Source organism: Agelaius phoeniceus, chromosome 4 (assembly GCF_051311805.1).
Source record: "Agelaius phoeniceus isolate bAgePho1 chromosome 4, bAgePho1.hap1, whole genome shotgun sequence".
Classification (NCBI taxonomy): domain Eukaryota; kingdom Metazoa; phylum Chordata; class Aves; order Passeriformes; family Icteridae; genus Agelaius; species Agelaius phoeniceus.
The window spans coordinates 63,360,243-63,375,315 of NC_135268.1; the positions used below are offsets into that span (position 1 = coordinate 63,360,243).

At 36.6% G+C, this 15,073-nt stretch overlaps 1 protein-coding gene across 6 annotated transcripts in view; it reads left to right on the forward strand.

Annotated features, from left to right (window-relative positions):
* SORCS2 (sortilin related VPS10 domain containing receptor 2) overlaps positions 1–15,073 on the forward strand; it is a 536,124-nt gene that overhangs the window by 423,822 nt on the left and 97,229 nt on the right. For all 6 annotated transcript variants that reach the window (XM_077177749.1, XM_077177750.1, XM_054632803.2 and 3 more), the window contains exons 4-6: positions 198–362; positions 5,063–5,136; positions 14,894–14,958. In XM_077177749.1, the coding sequence (XP_077033864.1) occupies positions 198–362; positions 5,063–5,136; positions 14,894–14,958 (304 nt within the window). The remainder of the gene's footprint in view (positions 1–197; positions 363–5,062; positions 5,137–14,893; positions 14,959–15,073) is intronic.

Here is a 15,073-nt window from a genome sequence, read left to right on the forward strand (position 1 = left end):
ACAAGTTTGCTCAGGGAAGATTAATTAAACCTTTCAATCCTTTTATCTTAGGTGATTTGAGTTTCTTGTCTGCAGAATTTTGCGATGTAAGATAAGGTGTGTACAAAATCTGACATTAACACAAAGAAAATAAGGCTCTGTTCCCTGTTACAGAGAAATCAGGCTTCTGAAGGTTTCTTGTTGTTTTTGTCTTTTAGATAATTCTTGTAAGTTCTTCCCATAATGACCGTGACCAAAGCCTTTTCATAAGCACGGATGAAGGAGCCACTTTCCAGAAACAACCCATTGCTTTCTTTGTGGAAACACTCCTTTTTCACCCCAAAGAAGAAGATAAAGTACTTGCTTATACCAAGGAAGGCAAGGTAAGGCTTGAAGATACAGAATTTCTTTGAAATTTAGGAATTGCTCTATTAAATAAAGTAATTCTGATATGCTGCTTAGTGTTGGGTTTTATGAAATAACAATTGCCCAGAAGGGAATCATATAGTGGTTTTGAGATTTATTTAAATATTTATTTTATTGATGTCCAAATCTTTGTGGTTATAGTAGTTTCAATCCTGGCATTTTCAGTTGGTATTGATATTGGGAATATTTATCCTTCTGCATAATAGTTAAATAATAATGAAACATGCCCCTCCCTGGAAAGTGACCATAAACAATTTATAGTACAGTAGCAAGTTAATGAAGTTGAAATATTGTCCCCAAAGGCTGTTCACAGGATATAAAATAAACTCATACAAAACAAACTGCACACTCACTTAGAAGAATAAGATTTGTGGAATCGGTGACTCTGTAGAAATGTACAATAATTATCTCCCTTGTAGTGGCTTTATACCACTTTCAGATTCAGGAGCTGTTCATGTTTGTAAATTTTTACCCTCTTTCAGATTTCTTGTGCTTAAACTGTGGAGTCAATTTTCTGGGTGGGGTGGGCTAAGCACTGATGAGTGTGCACACATCTCTAAGTGTGTAGCTCATCTCTCTTTCACAGTGCCAAAACTGCAGCTGTAAACTCACTCTCATTCCAGCCTTGACTCACCTCTACCAAAACTCCTGTTTTAAACTTACATTGGTAAACTCCAGCCCATTTGACCCTCATCATACCTCACAGAAAGTGATTGTTTAGGTGGTGAGATTAGTCAAAGAAGTTGCACATACTGCAGCCAAACACTGCGCTGATTCCAGTGATGTTGTACCAAGTCACCCTTTTGGACATGTTTTTAAATATATATGTTAACAGTTGACCCCAAACCAATTCATGTTTACAGGGGTTTGCAAATTAGGGTAGAACTAGAATAAAAAACATAGCAAACCAAGCTAAGTCACAAATTAAACAAAATATTTTACTTAGCTTTGGTTTGAAATCCTAACACAATTACAAGTAATTTGAATGCGTGTTATGTAAATAAAATGCATCAGGGAAGCCTGAAGTAATGAAAAGCCTTTGTTATGAAAATATCAATGAAAACCTTTGTTATGAAAATATTTTTTAAAGTTTGACTTTTGTTCCTGACAGCAGATATAATTACTGAATTTTTTATACTTACAGAGTGGCAGAATCATGAAATGTAAGAGTCCAAAGTGTATTAACAAGTTGTCCAGCCCACAACAAGAGGGTAGAAGTATTTATCACAAGAGAGCAGGAGATAGAAGTACAAAGTGAAGCAGTTGGTTTGTGTTTTGATCAATTAAGCATGTTAGGAAGCTTTTCAGGCATTTTATAATTGGAGAATCTCCCAAAAGGGTGATGCTATTTGCCATGCTTAAAATGTGACTGGACCAAAAAAAAAAAAAAAAAAAAACAAACTATAAAAATTATTCAGCAAGGAATAGTTCTGCAGGAATAGCTGGAAGGGTTAGGTAATCTGATGGACTTTCTCAGGCTATCAATGACACAAAAAAGTCAACCATAAAGACTTCCTTGACAAGTCCTACATCTTTACCTTGGATGTGTAGGAATGAAGGATGCCTTTGACTATAACTGGGTCAGTAACCTGCTTATGTTTTGTATGAAATCTGATCTATTTGGTCTAGAAGGGAGAGGAAGATAAAGTGATGTTTGCAGAGAAGGAGTTGAAAATCAAAATTGCAACTTGACACAAGAAAAGGTCACTGTACTAAAATCAATGATCGTGAGAGATACTGTTGATCTGAAATTGCCCTGAGGAGTCAGTACACTCTAGGTTTTTGAGTTAAGTAACTTTACCTTCCCTAAAAAAAAGTAGTATCAGAATGTAATGCAATCTAAAACTCTAAACTGGAGAAACAATTAGCTTCTGTTACTCAAATAATTCCTTACAAAGGCACTTTGTAAGAGACTGCAAGGAATGCAAGGAATCAGGTCCTTCATAAATAGCAGTCAGCAAGGCTTCTTTGTCTACTGGAGCATCTTGGCCTTTTTCACAACTTTTGATTCGATTTAGGGCTTATTTCATATTGCAAAATATGTGTTGTTCTTTCATTCAGAACCCTAGATTCTGTTTAAATAAATCTCTAGCCTCTAGCTGACATCATAAATGAATGCAAATCCAGTCAATGTGGTTGGATTAATCCATTTACTGACTCAAATCTATACACTCTTTTTCTGGCAACCCCTCAGTTATAATGAATAACAATCATCTATTTGCTGAGCCTACATAAATGCTTCTAGATTTTTTTTTTTTAAATTGTCAAGGATGCAATAGATTTAATTTTTCATTTGGAAGCAGAAAGGATGAAGTAATGGCAAAACAGAAAAATATTTTCAATATTTTTTAAAAAGCTTCTCCGCACATTTATTGAACAAGTGAGCATAGGCAAAATTATAAGACCTATTAGATCTGTTTGCTTCAGCCAGAGATTTTAGCTGTCTACTAAAATAACTGTTTTCACATCCTATCTAATCTCATTTAAGAGTTTTATCACAAGTGCCTGTTGAAAAAAAATACATATGGATCACTTGGATTTTTTATTGCAGGAAGTTCAATGTGTACTTAAGTTATTTTTTATCTCCATGTTATGTTTTATATATTTCATATACTGTGTCAGTTAAAATTTCATTTGAGTGTGAATATGCCTTATTAGTCTTACCTAACAGTGAGATTGCAGGGGCTTCTTCCCTCTGCAGAAAGCCAAACTGTTCACTCATAAGCTCCCAGACTTTGATCTTAAATGTGTGTGTGAGCTGATAGTTTGGAATTGGGGAAGTGGGGGTGGATTTGGTTTGGCCTTTGGCTTCTCTTGTACAGGTGTCTCTGTTCAAAGAGCAAGAATCTTTCATTTTCTGCTGAAATTCACTGATGACAAAAATACATCCCTTTGTTCATGTGCCAGTGTTGTCCCTTATCCTAAACAGTTCTCTTCCCTCTTGCTGGGAACATCTGAATTCTTGGCTTTCTTTGCAGCTCAGACAACAGGGTTGGGATAGTGTATTAAATGATCATCTCTCCCAGATTTAAGCAGTCCACTGAGGGAGGTTACTCAGTGAGCAGGGACTGTTTAGAAAAATGGTAAACCCAATGGTTATCTTCTCTGCAATGCCTGCAGTCACAGGTGTTTGAAGATGTAAGCAGCTCAGGTTCTTCACCCTGCTCAGTCCAGTCCAGTTCATTCACAGCCACATCCAACCCCCCAGGGAGGTGGCTCAGAGCAGGATGCTATAAAACACCCTGGCTGCAGCAAATCCTAAGCCACATAAAATTAATAGCAAAAATTTAGCAGGCAAATCAGGATCCTGGCTCTGCAGCCCCATCATTTAGATCTGAGGATGAAGAATTTTTATCCCCAATCATTTTTCTCTGCATTGACTGGGTCAATAAGCAGCCTGAGTCCTCATTGTAGTTTCCTACTCTGTGGTCTGTCTACTTTAATCAAGTGTGCAATGGAAGGAAGCCCAGTTTTTGTGAATTGCAGAGTAACTGGAAAATTCTAATTCAAACTTCAGTAGATTTACCCACAGAGTTTATGCTGCTTTACCTCAGCCTTTATCTTTACATATTAATATTGCTGTTTTTCTATAATAGAACATAATACAGAGCTGTGGGGGCTTTTTATCTTTTGTCATTGAACCTATCATTTTAAAACATAAGCATTCCTGACTACTCCTATTAAGATACTTTCCCCCAGAACACTCAGTTACTGAATTGGTGAATTCTACATCAGAGAAGAACAGTTTTCCTTGCCTTTTTATCCTCCTTATTAGAGATATCAAGAGAAAACCCATCTTATGTAAATTGGATCAAATAAGAAATGCATGCAGACAGCAGGGGGCTTTAAATCTGTCTTTTTAGAAGTCTGATAGAAACTTCCTATTTTAACTTGAGGAAACACATTTTGAAGGCAAATGCTAAAGGAAGGAGATTTGTTAAGAGCTATTTTAGATCCCACATTATTCTGGGGGAAAACATCTTTCATTGGCACTTTTGATATCCATCCATGTCATTAGCATTTGGGTTTTTTGCCATAGGGGAACTGTTTATGGAAAAGGTGGAGCTGGAATCCTTCTCCTCCAGGCCATTTTGTGCCTCTGTGCTGAAGGACCACTTCTCGTGGGTTATAAATTAGTGTCTGTGGAGCAAGCCCATAAGTCCATCTCTCATCAAATCTCTTAAGCATTTCTGTAATATATTTTGGTCCTATTTTAGCAGAGTTTTAAATCCACTGACTTCCTAGCTTAAGTAGTTTTGATGGCATTAAGGCTTGAAGCATAAAAGAAACATTTGTGCTTCTTTGGTCAATGAATGGGAAGAAGTGCCCTTTTACCATCCCTCTTGTGTAACCATGCTGAGGTAAAAAAAAATCTGACCCTAAATGAATTGTGTTTTCACAGTAAACAAAAAGTCATTGTTGCAGCATTTTCTTTATTATAGATGATATTTTAAAATAGTTTCTCTATGAAAGGCAGTTACTCTGGAAAACAAGGTACTGAGCTCCTGGTAATGTGTTTTTGTGTTTGTTTCATTTTTTTCATTAAATTTGTGTACGATCTGTCTTTCTAATAGTGATATAGGGCCTGTCTTTGAAGATGTACAGTATTATCAGTTTCCTATAAACTAATTTTTCACCTTCTTTTCTCCTTTTCTAGATTTATGTATCTATTGACTTGGGGAAAAAATGGAATCTTCTGCAGGAACGAGTTTCTAAAGATCATTTTTTTTGGTAAGAAGTCTGTTATTTTTGAAATAATAGAATGAGCAGCAAAAGCATTTCATTCTAATCCAAGAAGATGTTTACAGAGGTATGGATGGGGATGGTGTGAGTCTTGGCATCCTTTGTAGATGATGGCAATGTTTCTGTATCCTCTATTGCAAAGCCATACTCATGCCAGGGATCATACTGAGTATCAGCACATGCAAGGGTTATAGGTCTGCATCTATGGAGCCCAAGATTTAAAGAAAGCTGCAATGTTGAATGAAATTGCTCTCCATTTTATTGGTGAAATTGATCTTTAGAAAGGAGAGGAGTCTTTTTTGCAGAGAAAGATCTATAAATTTTTTTAAGAGAGGCTGGATCATACCTACTAACTGGAATCATGCATGCACTTGGAAAGTGCAAGTGTATATATGATTCCAGTTAGTAGGTATGATTTCACCAGTTAGGAAATTGGTGAAAATGTGACTTTATTGAGAACATATATATCTAATTATTTAATTTGCATCTCAAGTATTGTGCAGGTATCTCACATTGTATATATTTCTCACAAAGTATCTAAGAAGTGATTTAAACAGGTTGACAAAATGTTTGAAAAGTTATTTGTTATTGTCCTTATTTTAACAAATAAAACTATTTTGAAAATGGTATAGGTTCTTTAAAACCAAAATTAACTTTTTGATAATGTTTTAATTAATTTTATTTTTTTAATTGGTCAGTTTCACACTCTCACCTTTCACATTTAATTTTGGTGTGTAAGTATGTATTTTTTTATTACAGGTTTAAGTCATACTACATTAAACACTTGTGTTCCCTAAATGGCTCTTAACTTATAAGTGGACTCTGATCCTTGTCAGTTGTGCAAAGTATAATTTTCCATATGTCTGTGGAAACATGTCTGGCTTTTGGTGGTAATTTAGTGGTGTGCTGGGGGCATTGCCAGTATTGCAATAGATGCCTGATCTTGGTTTAGTCTGTGACCCTCCCAGTTTTTCATGTAGTTGTTTAAATAAATAACTTGTGTTTAAATAAAGACTCATCCTGGCCATACTCAGGATAAAACAAAGCAACAGAACAAAACCTGCACAAACTGATTACAAAGCACACAGAGTTGTTATGGTGCCTGCAGATACATGGCCACTGCCAAAGCATAATTTGGTGAGCCTAGGGCGTGCTGCTGCTGCTGCTGCTGCTGCTGCTGCTGAAGCCAGGCAGGGGGAAGGTTGAGGCTGGGGCAGGGACACAGGGACAGTTCAAACCCTGTCTGAAACAGCTGAGAGCACAAGACCCAACCTGCCCTGCTGCCCTGTTGGTCTCATCAGCCCTGGGCACAACACACACAAGGTTTTTCACACTTCCAAGTGCCTAATTTTCAATCTGCAACCTACTTACTGCCCATAATTTTATATAAGTAGCCTATAGTTGGGTTGTAGAACATTCATCTGATTTATTGCAGTTTGCCTCAGCTTCATCTGCTGAAACAGTTGAGTTGAGCAGACACTTTCTGCTTACTTGCTCCTGCAAAGTATAGATTTGGACAGCTATTGAACAGCTTATTTCTGCACAGCAGATGGAGTTTCATAGGCCATACACTTTGCAGGTCTTTTAAGTACCCTGTGGAAAGGTATCATTGTTTTTAAGTAGCACTGTATGTCAGAAATGTCATATCTGTGTTATAACCAATTCTTCCCCAGCGAGATTATATAGGATGTAAATCATGAGGGCATGTGGTTATATCTTTAATAAAAATATTTTAAAATGCATGAAGTCTGGAAACCATCCAAGTCACTAACAGGTGAGAAACAAGAGTGGGAGCCTCTCTCTCACAGACTTTTTTTTATTGGAGCTTATGCTCATCTGATACTTAAATAATGAAAAATACAGAAAGCCACTGAAATGTGTCTCAGTTTTGCTCCGACCCAAATAATTTGTCACTGTTTTCTGTATGTAAGGATTAAGGCCTACAAGGGCATGTTTAATATTAAGTCTGTATTTTGCTGTGTTTCAGAGTCCCTATGTTTCCTTATATCATTTGATAGGAATAACTCCAATGTAGTACTTCAAAGTCATGGTTGTTCATAAATGTCACATTCCTCACAAATAAGAATTATAAATTTGAAGATTCTGTACATTTATAACCAGTAGAAATATTTTCTAGGGGGTTGTTTTCCTCTTTTCTGTATCACCAGAGTGATTTCTCTCAAAAACTGTATCAGCCAGCAATAACAAGGGTTTGGAAGCAGATGTTCAGTGCAGCACTACCAAATTATCCTTCTCATAAACTTACATAAAATAAAGATCTATATTTTACTTCCATTTCATATGGAAATTTGCAATATATAAAGAGTGAGCTGTGAGTGGAGAGTTGGACATGATGGTTTTCCAGTGGGAGTTTGTCTGTCATGTGAGACTTTCCAGTATTTTATGGCCTTTGTCACCCAAATTATCTGAGTGATAGATAGAAACAAGTGTTTGTGTAATTTTCAACAGATGTAAGAATTGGGCTTTGTAGTAGCTTCACTGTGGGGACAAGTCTAGTGTTGTTTTCCTGTCAGTGTACATCTGATGTGTTAAAAATATTGTGCCAAACTAATTGTACATCTCATGATAAATGAGGGCACGTCTCTTGCTGATCGTGGCTGGCTGTGCCAAGAACATTTCACTGGGCAGATCTTAAGCAGATGTTTCCTCTTTGATTTCAATTTGATCTTTGCCACTGAGTTTAATCATATAGCCTAAGATTTTTATTTCAGTCTGGTAACTACAAATATTATCAGTCATAATATTTTCCTGTGCTTTGTAGAAACCATTTTTTTCTGTGCCTCCAGAAGCAGCCAGATCTTCATGCATTTCCTGAATAGGCTTTTATTTTTGTTTTCAAAAAGAAATTAAAATCTAAATACAGTTAATTTGATAGAATGTGTTATATATTTATATTAAGGGAAGGTCAGTCGAGACTCTGAGTATTCTAAATATTTATGTTCAGATACATATTATAGATTTATGAGCAATATATTAATATCATCTTCAAGGGTTTATTTGCTTTCTTGTTCTTGATTCTTCCTTAAATATATTTTTAGATTTTATGTGTGGAATTTGATCTTTCATGATAGTAGAACTAATGAAAATATTATTGGCATCAGTGGAAAGTGTACACAACCCTCTCTAATTTAGGACCACAAAATATTTTCTTCTGTGATACAGTGTGATCTTTTCTTACACCATCCTAGCTGATTTTCCTATTTGATTCATTTATCCTTTTGGAAGAGAAAGCTGGCTAAGCCTTCATAAGAGCTGGTCTCTCCTAGCATTTTAGGAGGGAAAGGAGGTTTACCAGAGAGCTGGCTGATACCCCAGGCCTGTCAGAGTTTAAGAGGCATTTGGGCAATGCCATCAACCACTTGCTTTAAATTTTGGTCAGTGTTAAATAGGTCAGGCAGTGAGACTGGAGGGTTGTTGTAGATACCTTCCAACTGAAATAGTTCATTCTACCCTATTCTAAAACCAAAGAGCTATAAAGCAAAAGCATGAAAGCCAGATTTGAATCTAACAAATAATACTGTCACACTGTAATTAAAAAAAAAATGTATCGACATATAGAAAATAAGGGTTTTTTCTGTATAAATATTAGCCATTTTTTTAATTTTGAGCAACTTTTTTTTCTGTAAAATTAATAAACTTCACTTGTTTTGACCAGTTTTACTTGTGCCTACAAATTGCATTTGCCCCAGCGTGATGATTTCTATTTAGGAGATGTTATAGCACCCATCCTTTATAAGTGCTTTTTTTCAGTTCTTGGTGCATTTGTAGCATGGAATGCAAAGATATGAGTTATCTCAGCCAAAAATCAAACACCTACCCATTAGATGGTTTATAACTGCTTTTGTGTAAGAAGCCCATTTTAAAAAGTGATGCATTATGTGGTAATCCTTGAGAAGAAGAAAGAGTAGTGGAGTTTGGGATTCCTCTAGGTCTGCTGCTATTCTTCTCAGTCCCCAAGGCTTATGCAGCATTGAGAAATCCTTTTGATTTCTCAAAATAGGTCTTAGTAATACATTAGCAAAGAATAGATTGTGAATCAGCTGTCTACACCAGCACAAATATACCCTGGGATGGCAAGAAAGGAATTGGTAATTACCAGAGAATTGGGCTCAACACATTTCTTTCATGATTATCTAGAGCCTTAGGAATTCTTTATCCTTGACTCACTTGGATATTTGGATCCTATGCTATGGGCATCTGTTGTTCTTATTTTTAGCTACAGGTCTTCCATTTTCTGGGAGGTAAGAACATAAAAAGAAAAAAAATGATGAGTTAATTTTGATGAAGCAGTTGTTCTCTGGGAACAAAGTTCTGTTCTCATCATGAAATTCCATGCAGATACTCAGTCACAGCTGTACCCATTTATGTCAAATGTAGTGGGTGCCTGGCTATTCAAGTGTCAGGTGAAAGAGAGGATGTCAGCTATGTTATGTCCTCAAGGAGAGAAATGCAAAGAGGATTTCACTAAGCCTTTGTCATTGAATTTTTTATTATTTGACTTAATCACTTAAAAAAGATTTTGTTTCCGTTTCTGTGTAATGAAGTGTGTGGCTGGTCCATGTGGCAAGGTGTGGTAGCAGGAGTGTTCAGGGCTTCTGTGGGATGAGATCAGGAGCTGCCCTCGTGTCAGTTCCAGCCAGCTCCAAGGGAAACCCTCTACTGGCCAGACTGAGCCTGGGGTGATGCTGGTGGTGCCTCGGTGATAAGAGATTAAAGAAAGGGTAAAAAGTGCACAACAGGTGTGAGAGTATGTGAGAGGAACAGCCCTGCAGACACCAAGGTCAGTGCAGAAAGAGGGGAAGAGATGCTCCAGGTGCCAGGGCAGAGACACCCCTGCAGCCTGTGGTGAAGGCCAAGGTGAGCCATTATTCTACCCTGTTATTCATTAGCAATAAATTAAATTACTCTTCCCCAAGTCAAGTCTGTTTCACCTGTGACCCTAATTTGTGAGTGAGCTCCCTGTCTTTATCTCCACTCTTTAACTTTTCATTATATTTTCTCTCTCTGTCCTGCCAAGATGGGGCAGTGAGAGAATAGCTTGTGAGCACCTTGTGGCCAGCCAAGGTGAACCCTAGGCAGGGAAAAACCACGGTAGCTCTTCTGTTTGGACAAACATGGCAGGAAAAACATTGCTGTTAAAAAGCATTTAGGCATTGGGAAATAAATTATAGGAAATAAACAATAAGAGAACAATCTGGCTGTGTAAAGCATTGACTGAAACATTAAAGGTGTGTCTTTTGAAGTGGATGGGAAGGCAGCAAAGCCTGGAACACAAATCAGTCATAAGCAGATGGATTTTTAGGTTGTATGAATAAAATCATAGTTTTGTCTTCCTGAGTAACCAGCTTGCCAAGAGTCAATGCCATTTTAAACTACTTAGTGAAAACATTTGTATAATTTTGATCTATTTTCTAAGCACAGCAGTGCCCTTAACCCAATTGCTAGAAATCAGTCAGTATCAATAGGGAACATGTTACTTTTTGGATAAACTTTATATTCCAAGATTATGAGAGGGGCAGATTAAGGAACCCAGCAAGTTTTCAGATGGCCTTTGATTGGAGGCTCCTGCACATCAGCAGGCATGTTTGTCTGGATTGATTTTGTTTTCAGATGTCCTGTTTGAAGTTGTCTCTTCATTAATATTCATCCAAATGAACTGCATCAAATGTTTAACAATGAAGGGATCCACTGGAGGTAGGGAAGACATTTGTCCAGAGCAGACTCTACTGGATTAGTGTTTGCAGACAATTGCTGCCCTTCATAATGACCTGGACTACTGGAAACAAAAGGTTTCCTGCTTGAAGTAAAATTGAATAATAATTATCATAGAAGGGACTGATGCTTATGATTCACATTTTGAGATGTGTACTATTACATGCCAGTGGTAATTAACTGAATCATGGTATTCATGATAATAATAATAATGAATATGGCATAACTGTGAAAGTTCAGGTGACTATTGGTGTTTGCCCAATGCTGCACTGAACTAGAGGAAGAAAATATTGGGGCATCTAGGGAAAAAGAGAGGTAGCTATATAAAATAAAAGATTTTATTAAAATAATACCAAAAGTCTCTCATTAAACTTTTAACTTCTATTAAAATTCTAAATTCTTAGAATTTCAGTATAGTTATTTAAAACTACAAAATATCTAATGGTTGTATCATGAAATATACATTTATAAACCTACTAAGACAAACACAAAGAGCTTTGCCGTCACCTCCTTTGCACTATTTTCATGCTGATATAATGCAGTTCAGGTCAGTGAAATTACCTGGTGAAGCACTAATGCAAAAATTATGAAGAACTAGGTCATACACTAGCTAATCTTTCAGGAGAACTTCTATAAAGTACAAAAAACTCATATGCATAAGAAAACTAATCCCTCAAAAAATTTTTCTAAAATTACATTTTGCAGAACTATTTTTCCCAAGAGGCTCAACATGGTGTCAGACAAGCACAGGGGAGATAATGGGAGTTTATGTTCACAGGGAAGGGAAGAAGCATATTGAGGCTACTTTTATTTATGTCAGCCTGCAGTCAAGTTGGAATATTTTAATTCTGAAGTGTTGTAACCACCCTGTTATGTGATCTGAAGTGTTGGTGTGTTGCACTTGCTTTATCCCACACGTACACTTGGTCAAGAAATGTTTCTTTTCCTAGAGGAAGACATGTCTGATCTGAAAGTTAGTCTGAATTTCATTGGAAACCTCAGCAGTTGAATGTAAAACATTAAAAAGTTACCCAGAAAGCCCTGAGTTTACCTAAGTAAAACTACTAAACAAACAAGTGGTCCCAGACTGCTGAGGTGAGAACATTTTTATTGCAAAGTACCCTGAGAAGAGTGGGGGATTTTAACCAAACCAAAAGTACCCACTACTGAAACTGAGAAAAAACAGATAGTTTATAAGAAAATGCTTGTTGTATTTGGAGGCAAAAAATATTAGAATTTATTCTAAAAGGTCAACCAAGAAGGAAGAAGCTGTCAGATTATCAGGGTCCATTGCATCTGTGCTTTATAAGACAGAAGAGGTTCTGTCCTAAAGCCAGCTGGGGAACAATAAATTGTCCTTGTGAATGGATGTGTGGACACAGTGCTCACACCAGTACAGTGCACTTATGTTGTGGTAGTAGGGAGATTGTAAATGAAATTGCAAAAAAAAAAAAATCCTGACTTTGTCTTACATTTCTCCCTCAAAAAGAAAAAGTATGCAACTGAGCTTTCCTTTTCCTGTATGCACCTTGTCTGCCTGGTATTTTCAGAAGCTCAGCAGAGGGCCCTGCTCTGTGTTTGGCCTGCAGAGCATCACACAACTTTTCCTCTGGTTCATGATTTCAGCACAAGTGAAATAACTGTATTATCTTTTAAGTACTGTTGGCAGAAGAGTCCACTGAAATGAGATTAGTTTATTCTTCAGGGATATAGCTTCAAATTCTCTATATTAGTTATACTCTCTTCTGGAGATTTTCTTAGCAGCTGTAAGAGATTTGGTCTTTTTTCAATAAAAGAAGAAAGGACTATTCCTAAGTGTTTGTAAAGCTGGGTAAAGGAACTTTGGAGTTCAGAAACTCTGCTCCATAGCTGACATTCAAAAGCAGACTTTGAGGGTGTAACATCCTCATTGATTAATAGTGTCTGCTGCTAGAGTTCATCAGTACACTTAGAGTAATTAAAAACACAAAGAATATTTTTGAAATATTCTGTGTAGTTTATAATTAATTAAATAACTATAATTTATTAAAGTCTAAAGGAAAAAAGTAGTCTGGGTTGGAAAGTTTCATTCTTCAGTGTTCCTTAAAACAGATCAGTTACATCTTCTTTCACTAAAAAATTGCACTGGAAACAAGATTTGAATCTATATGTGTCAGCTGCCACTGTTAGGAGGAGCATGATAGAAGTGAGATCACTGTAATTCTGAGCTGTTGAAATAAAGATGAGACAGTAAAGATATTGACAAATACCTCAAACTGTGCTTATGAAATCATGTGTGATAAATTATAGATACAAGAAATCATTTCAGAAGTCCCCAAAAACTTTCTTTGCATTATTGATGTTTATTAGCATGTCAGGCTTAGAAAATTCAACCCAAAAGTTTCTTTGGTTCAGCTGCCTGAGGTCCAACACTAAAAGTAAAATATTCAGCAAACATTTTCTTCCCTCAAATTGCTGACTACAGAGTTATAACAGGTTTGATTTTGGATTGTGGCTATCTAGAAACATAGATAACAGCACACACAGCACAAAAGTTCACAGATCCCTTCCCTCTGCTCATTTATATTTTCATCAGACCTCAGTGGATCTAAAACCTTCTCTAACCTAATGTATTGCCTCCAAAATGCTAAAAGAGTTTGTGTTTGAGAGATCAAATTCTTAATAAATGCAAGATTTTTCCATGCATTTGCTAAAAAAAAAAAAAAATCCCACTCTAAGTTTCTCTGACATCTTATGGCTTGGAGGGGGCTCATCTCTCCCCCTCCCTTTCCTCCTTTGGACTGATCATTTATCTTATAGGGAAAAACAGCAAATGTGATTATTTCTGGTTGTTATGCAGCAGTGGCCAGTTTCTTCCCCCTGGCCTGTGTTCTTGAGGAGCCACCAATTACTGAGTCTGAGTTTTAACCACTCCTCATAAATCACTGCTACTAAAACCATTAAACAATGATGTAATTTCAGACAAAGTCTAGCTTTATGGCATTTGATTGTTAATAATTGTATCAAAATGATAATCTTCTCTTAAGTATCTTAATGGACCTTTTTAATATCTGCATCCAGCTGCCCTTTATCACTCAGTGGATCTCCTTTGCATGTCTTCAGCTCACATTTTCAGCCTCGATGACTCTTGCCCTGCCAGTGAAGGGCCTTGAGAAAAGTGATGTGTCTGTGGGAGTGGGGCTGGATGCTGCTCCACGTTGTGACAGCCCCAGTGCCAGCCCAGAGCTGTCTCTGCAGAACCTGCCTGACTGATGGCAATAGAAGGGCCAGAAAAAAGCACAGTTGGGGCTGCCATTGCCAGGATGGAAGCCCTGAGGGCAGCAAACTCATCTTTTGGCTGAGCATATTTGACATGAGAGATATTGGGAGAAAATCATCCTGTATTCCCATTACACCTTTACAAAGTTAAATGGTACCTTGATCAACTCTGACTGAATTTCCTTCTCAGGATATTTTTCTCAAAATTATTCTTCATTTTCTTTGTCAAAGCAGAATGTACTCTTCTCTTGACTATGCTAACCAAAGATATATCAATTTGTTATGGAAACCATGTGTCAAGTCTAAGATATTTCTAATAAGAAAGGAATCTAACTCTTTTTTAGCATTATATCTGCTTTATAGTCTCAAATGTTAAACATAATTGTAAAAAGATGCTATAGTGCTTGCCAGTGCATGTGAATGTCTGCATATCTGTGTGTGTGTATATATCAATTTATGATTATGAAGGTTTTTTCCTAGTTTCATGCATATTTCTACTCCTTTTTTTCAATTGATTCTATTTATATGCATTTTTAGTAGAAGAGATTCTAAAGAAATTTAAGAAAAGCATAATGTAAAGTAGGAAAAAATAAGTTGTTTATAGATGTTAGTAATAGGACATTATAAATGGGGTTTATTTTATTCCCACCTAGAATTCTAAAGCTGGTTTTTATGAAATCCTCTCTTTTCTTCCATCCACATGATTGCTATTCTGTAGCTGGCTCTACATAACTTGATTACATTATGTTCTCAGGGCTGTTGCTGGAGTTGACGGGGACCTTGATTTAGTTCATATGGAAATCCAGGACCCCAGTGGAGGTATGCAAATGAAAATGCTATCAATTGATACACTAGTATGTAGTTATTTCTCTTTGGTTTACAGGTACTTTTTGGACTGTTTTTAAAACTAGTCAGAAGAGAAAATGTGCAAGTC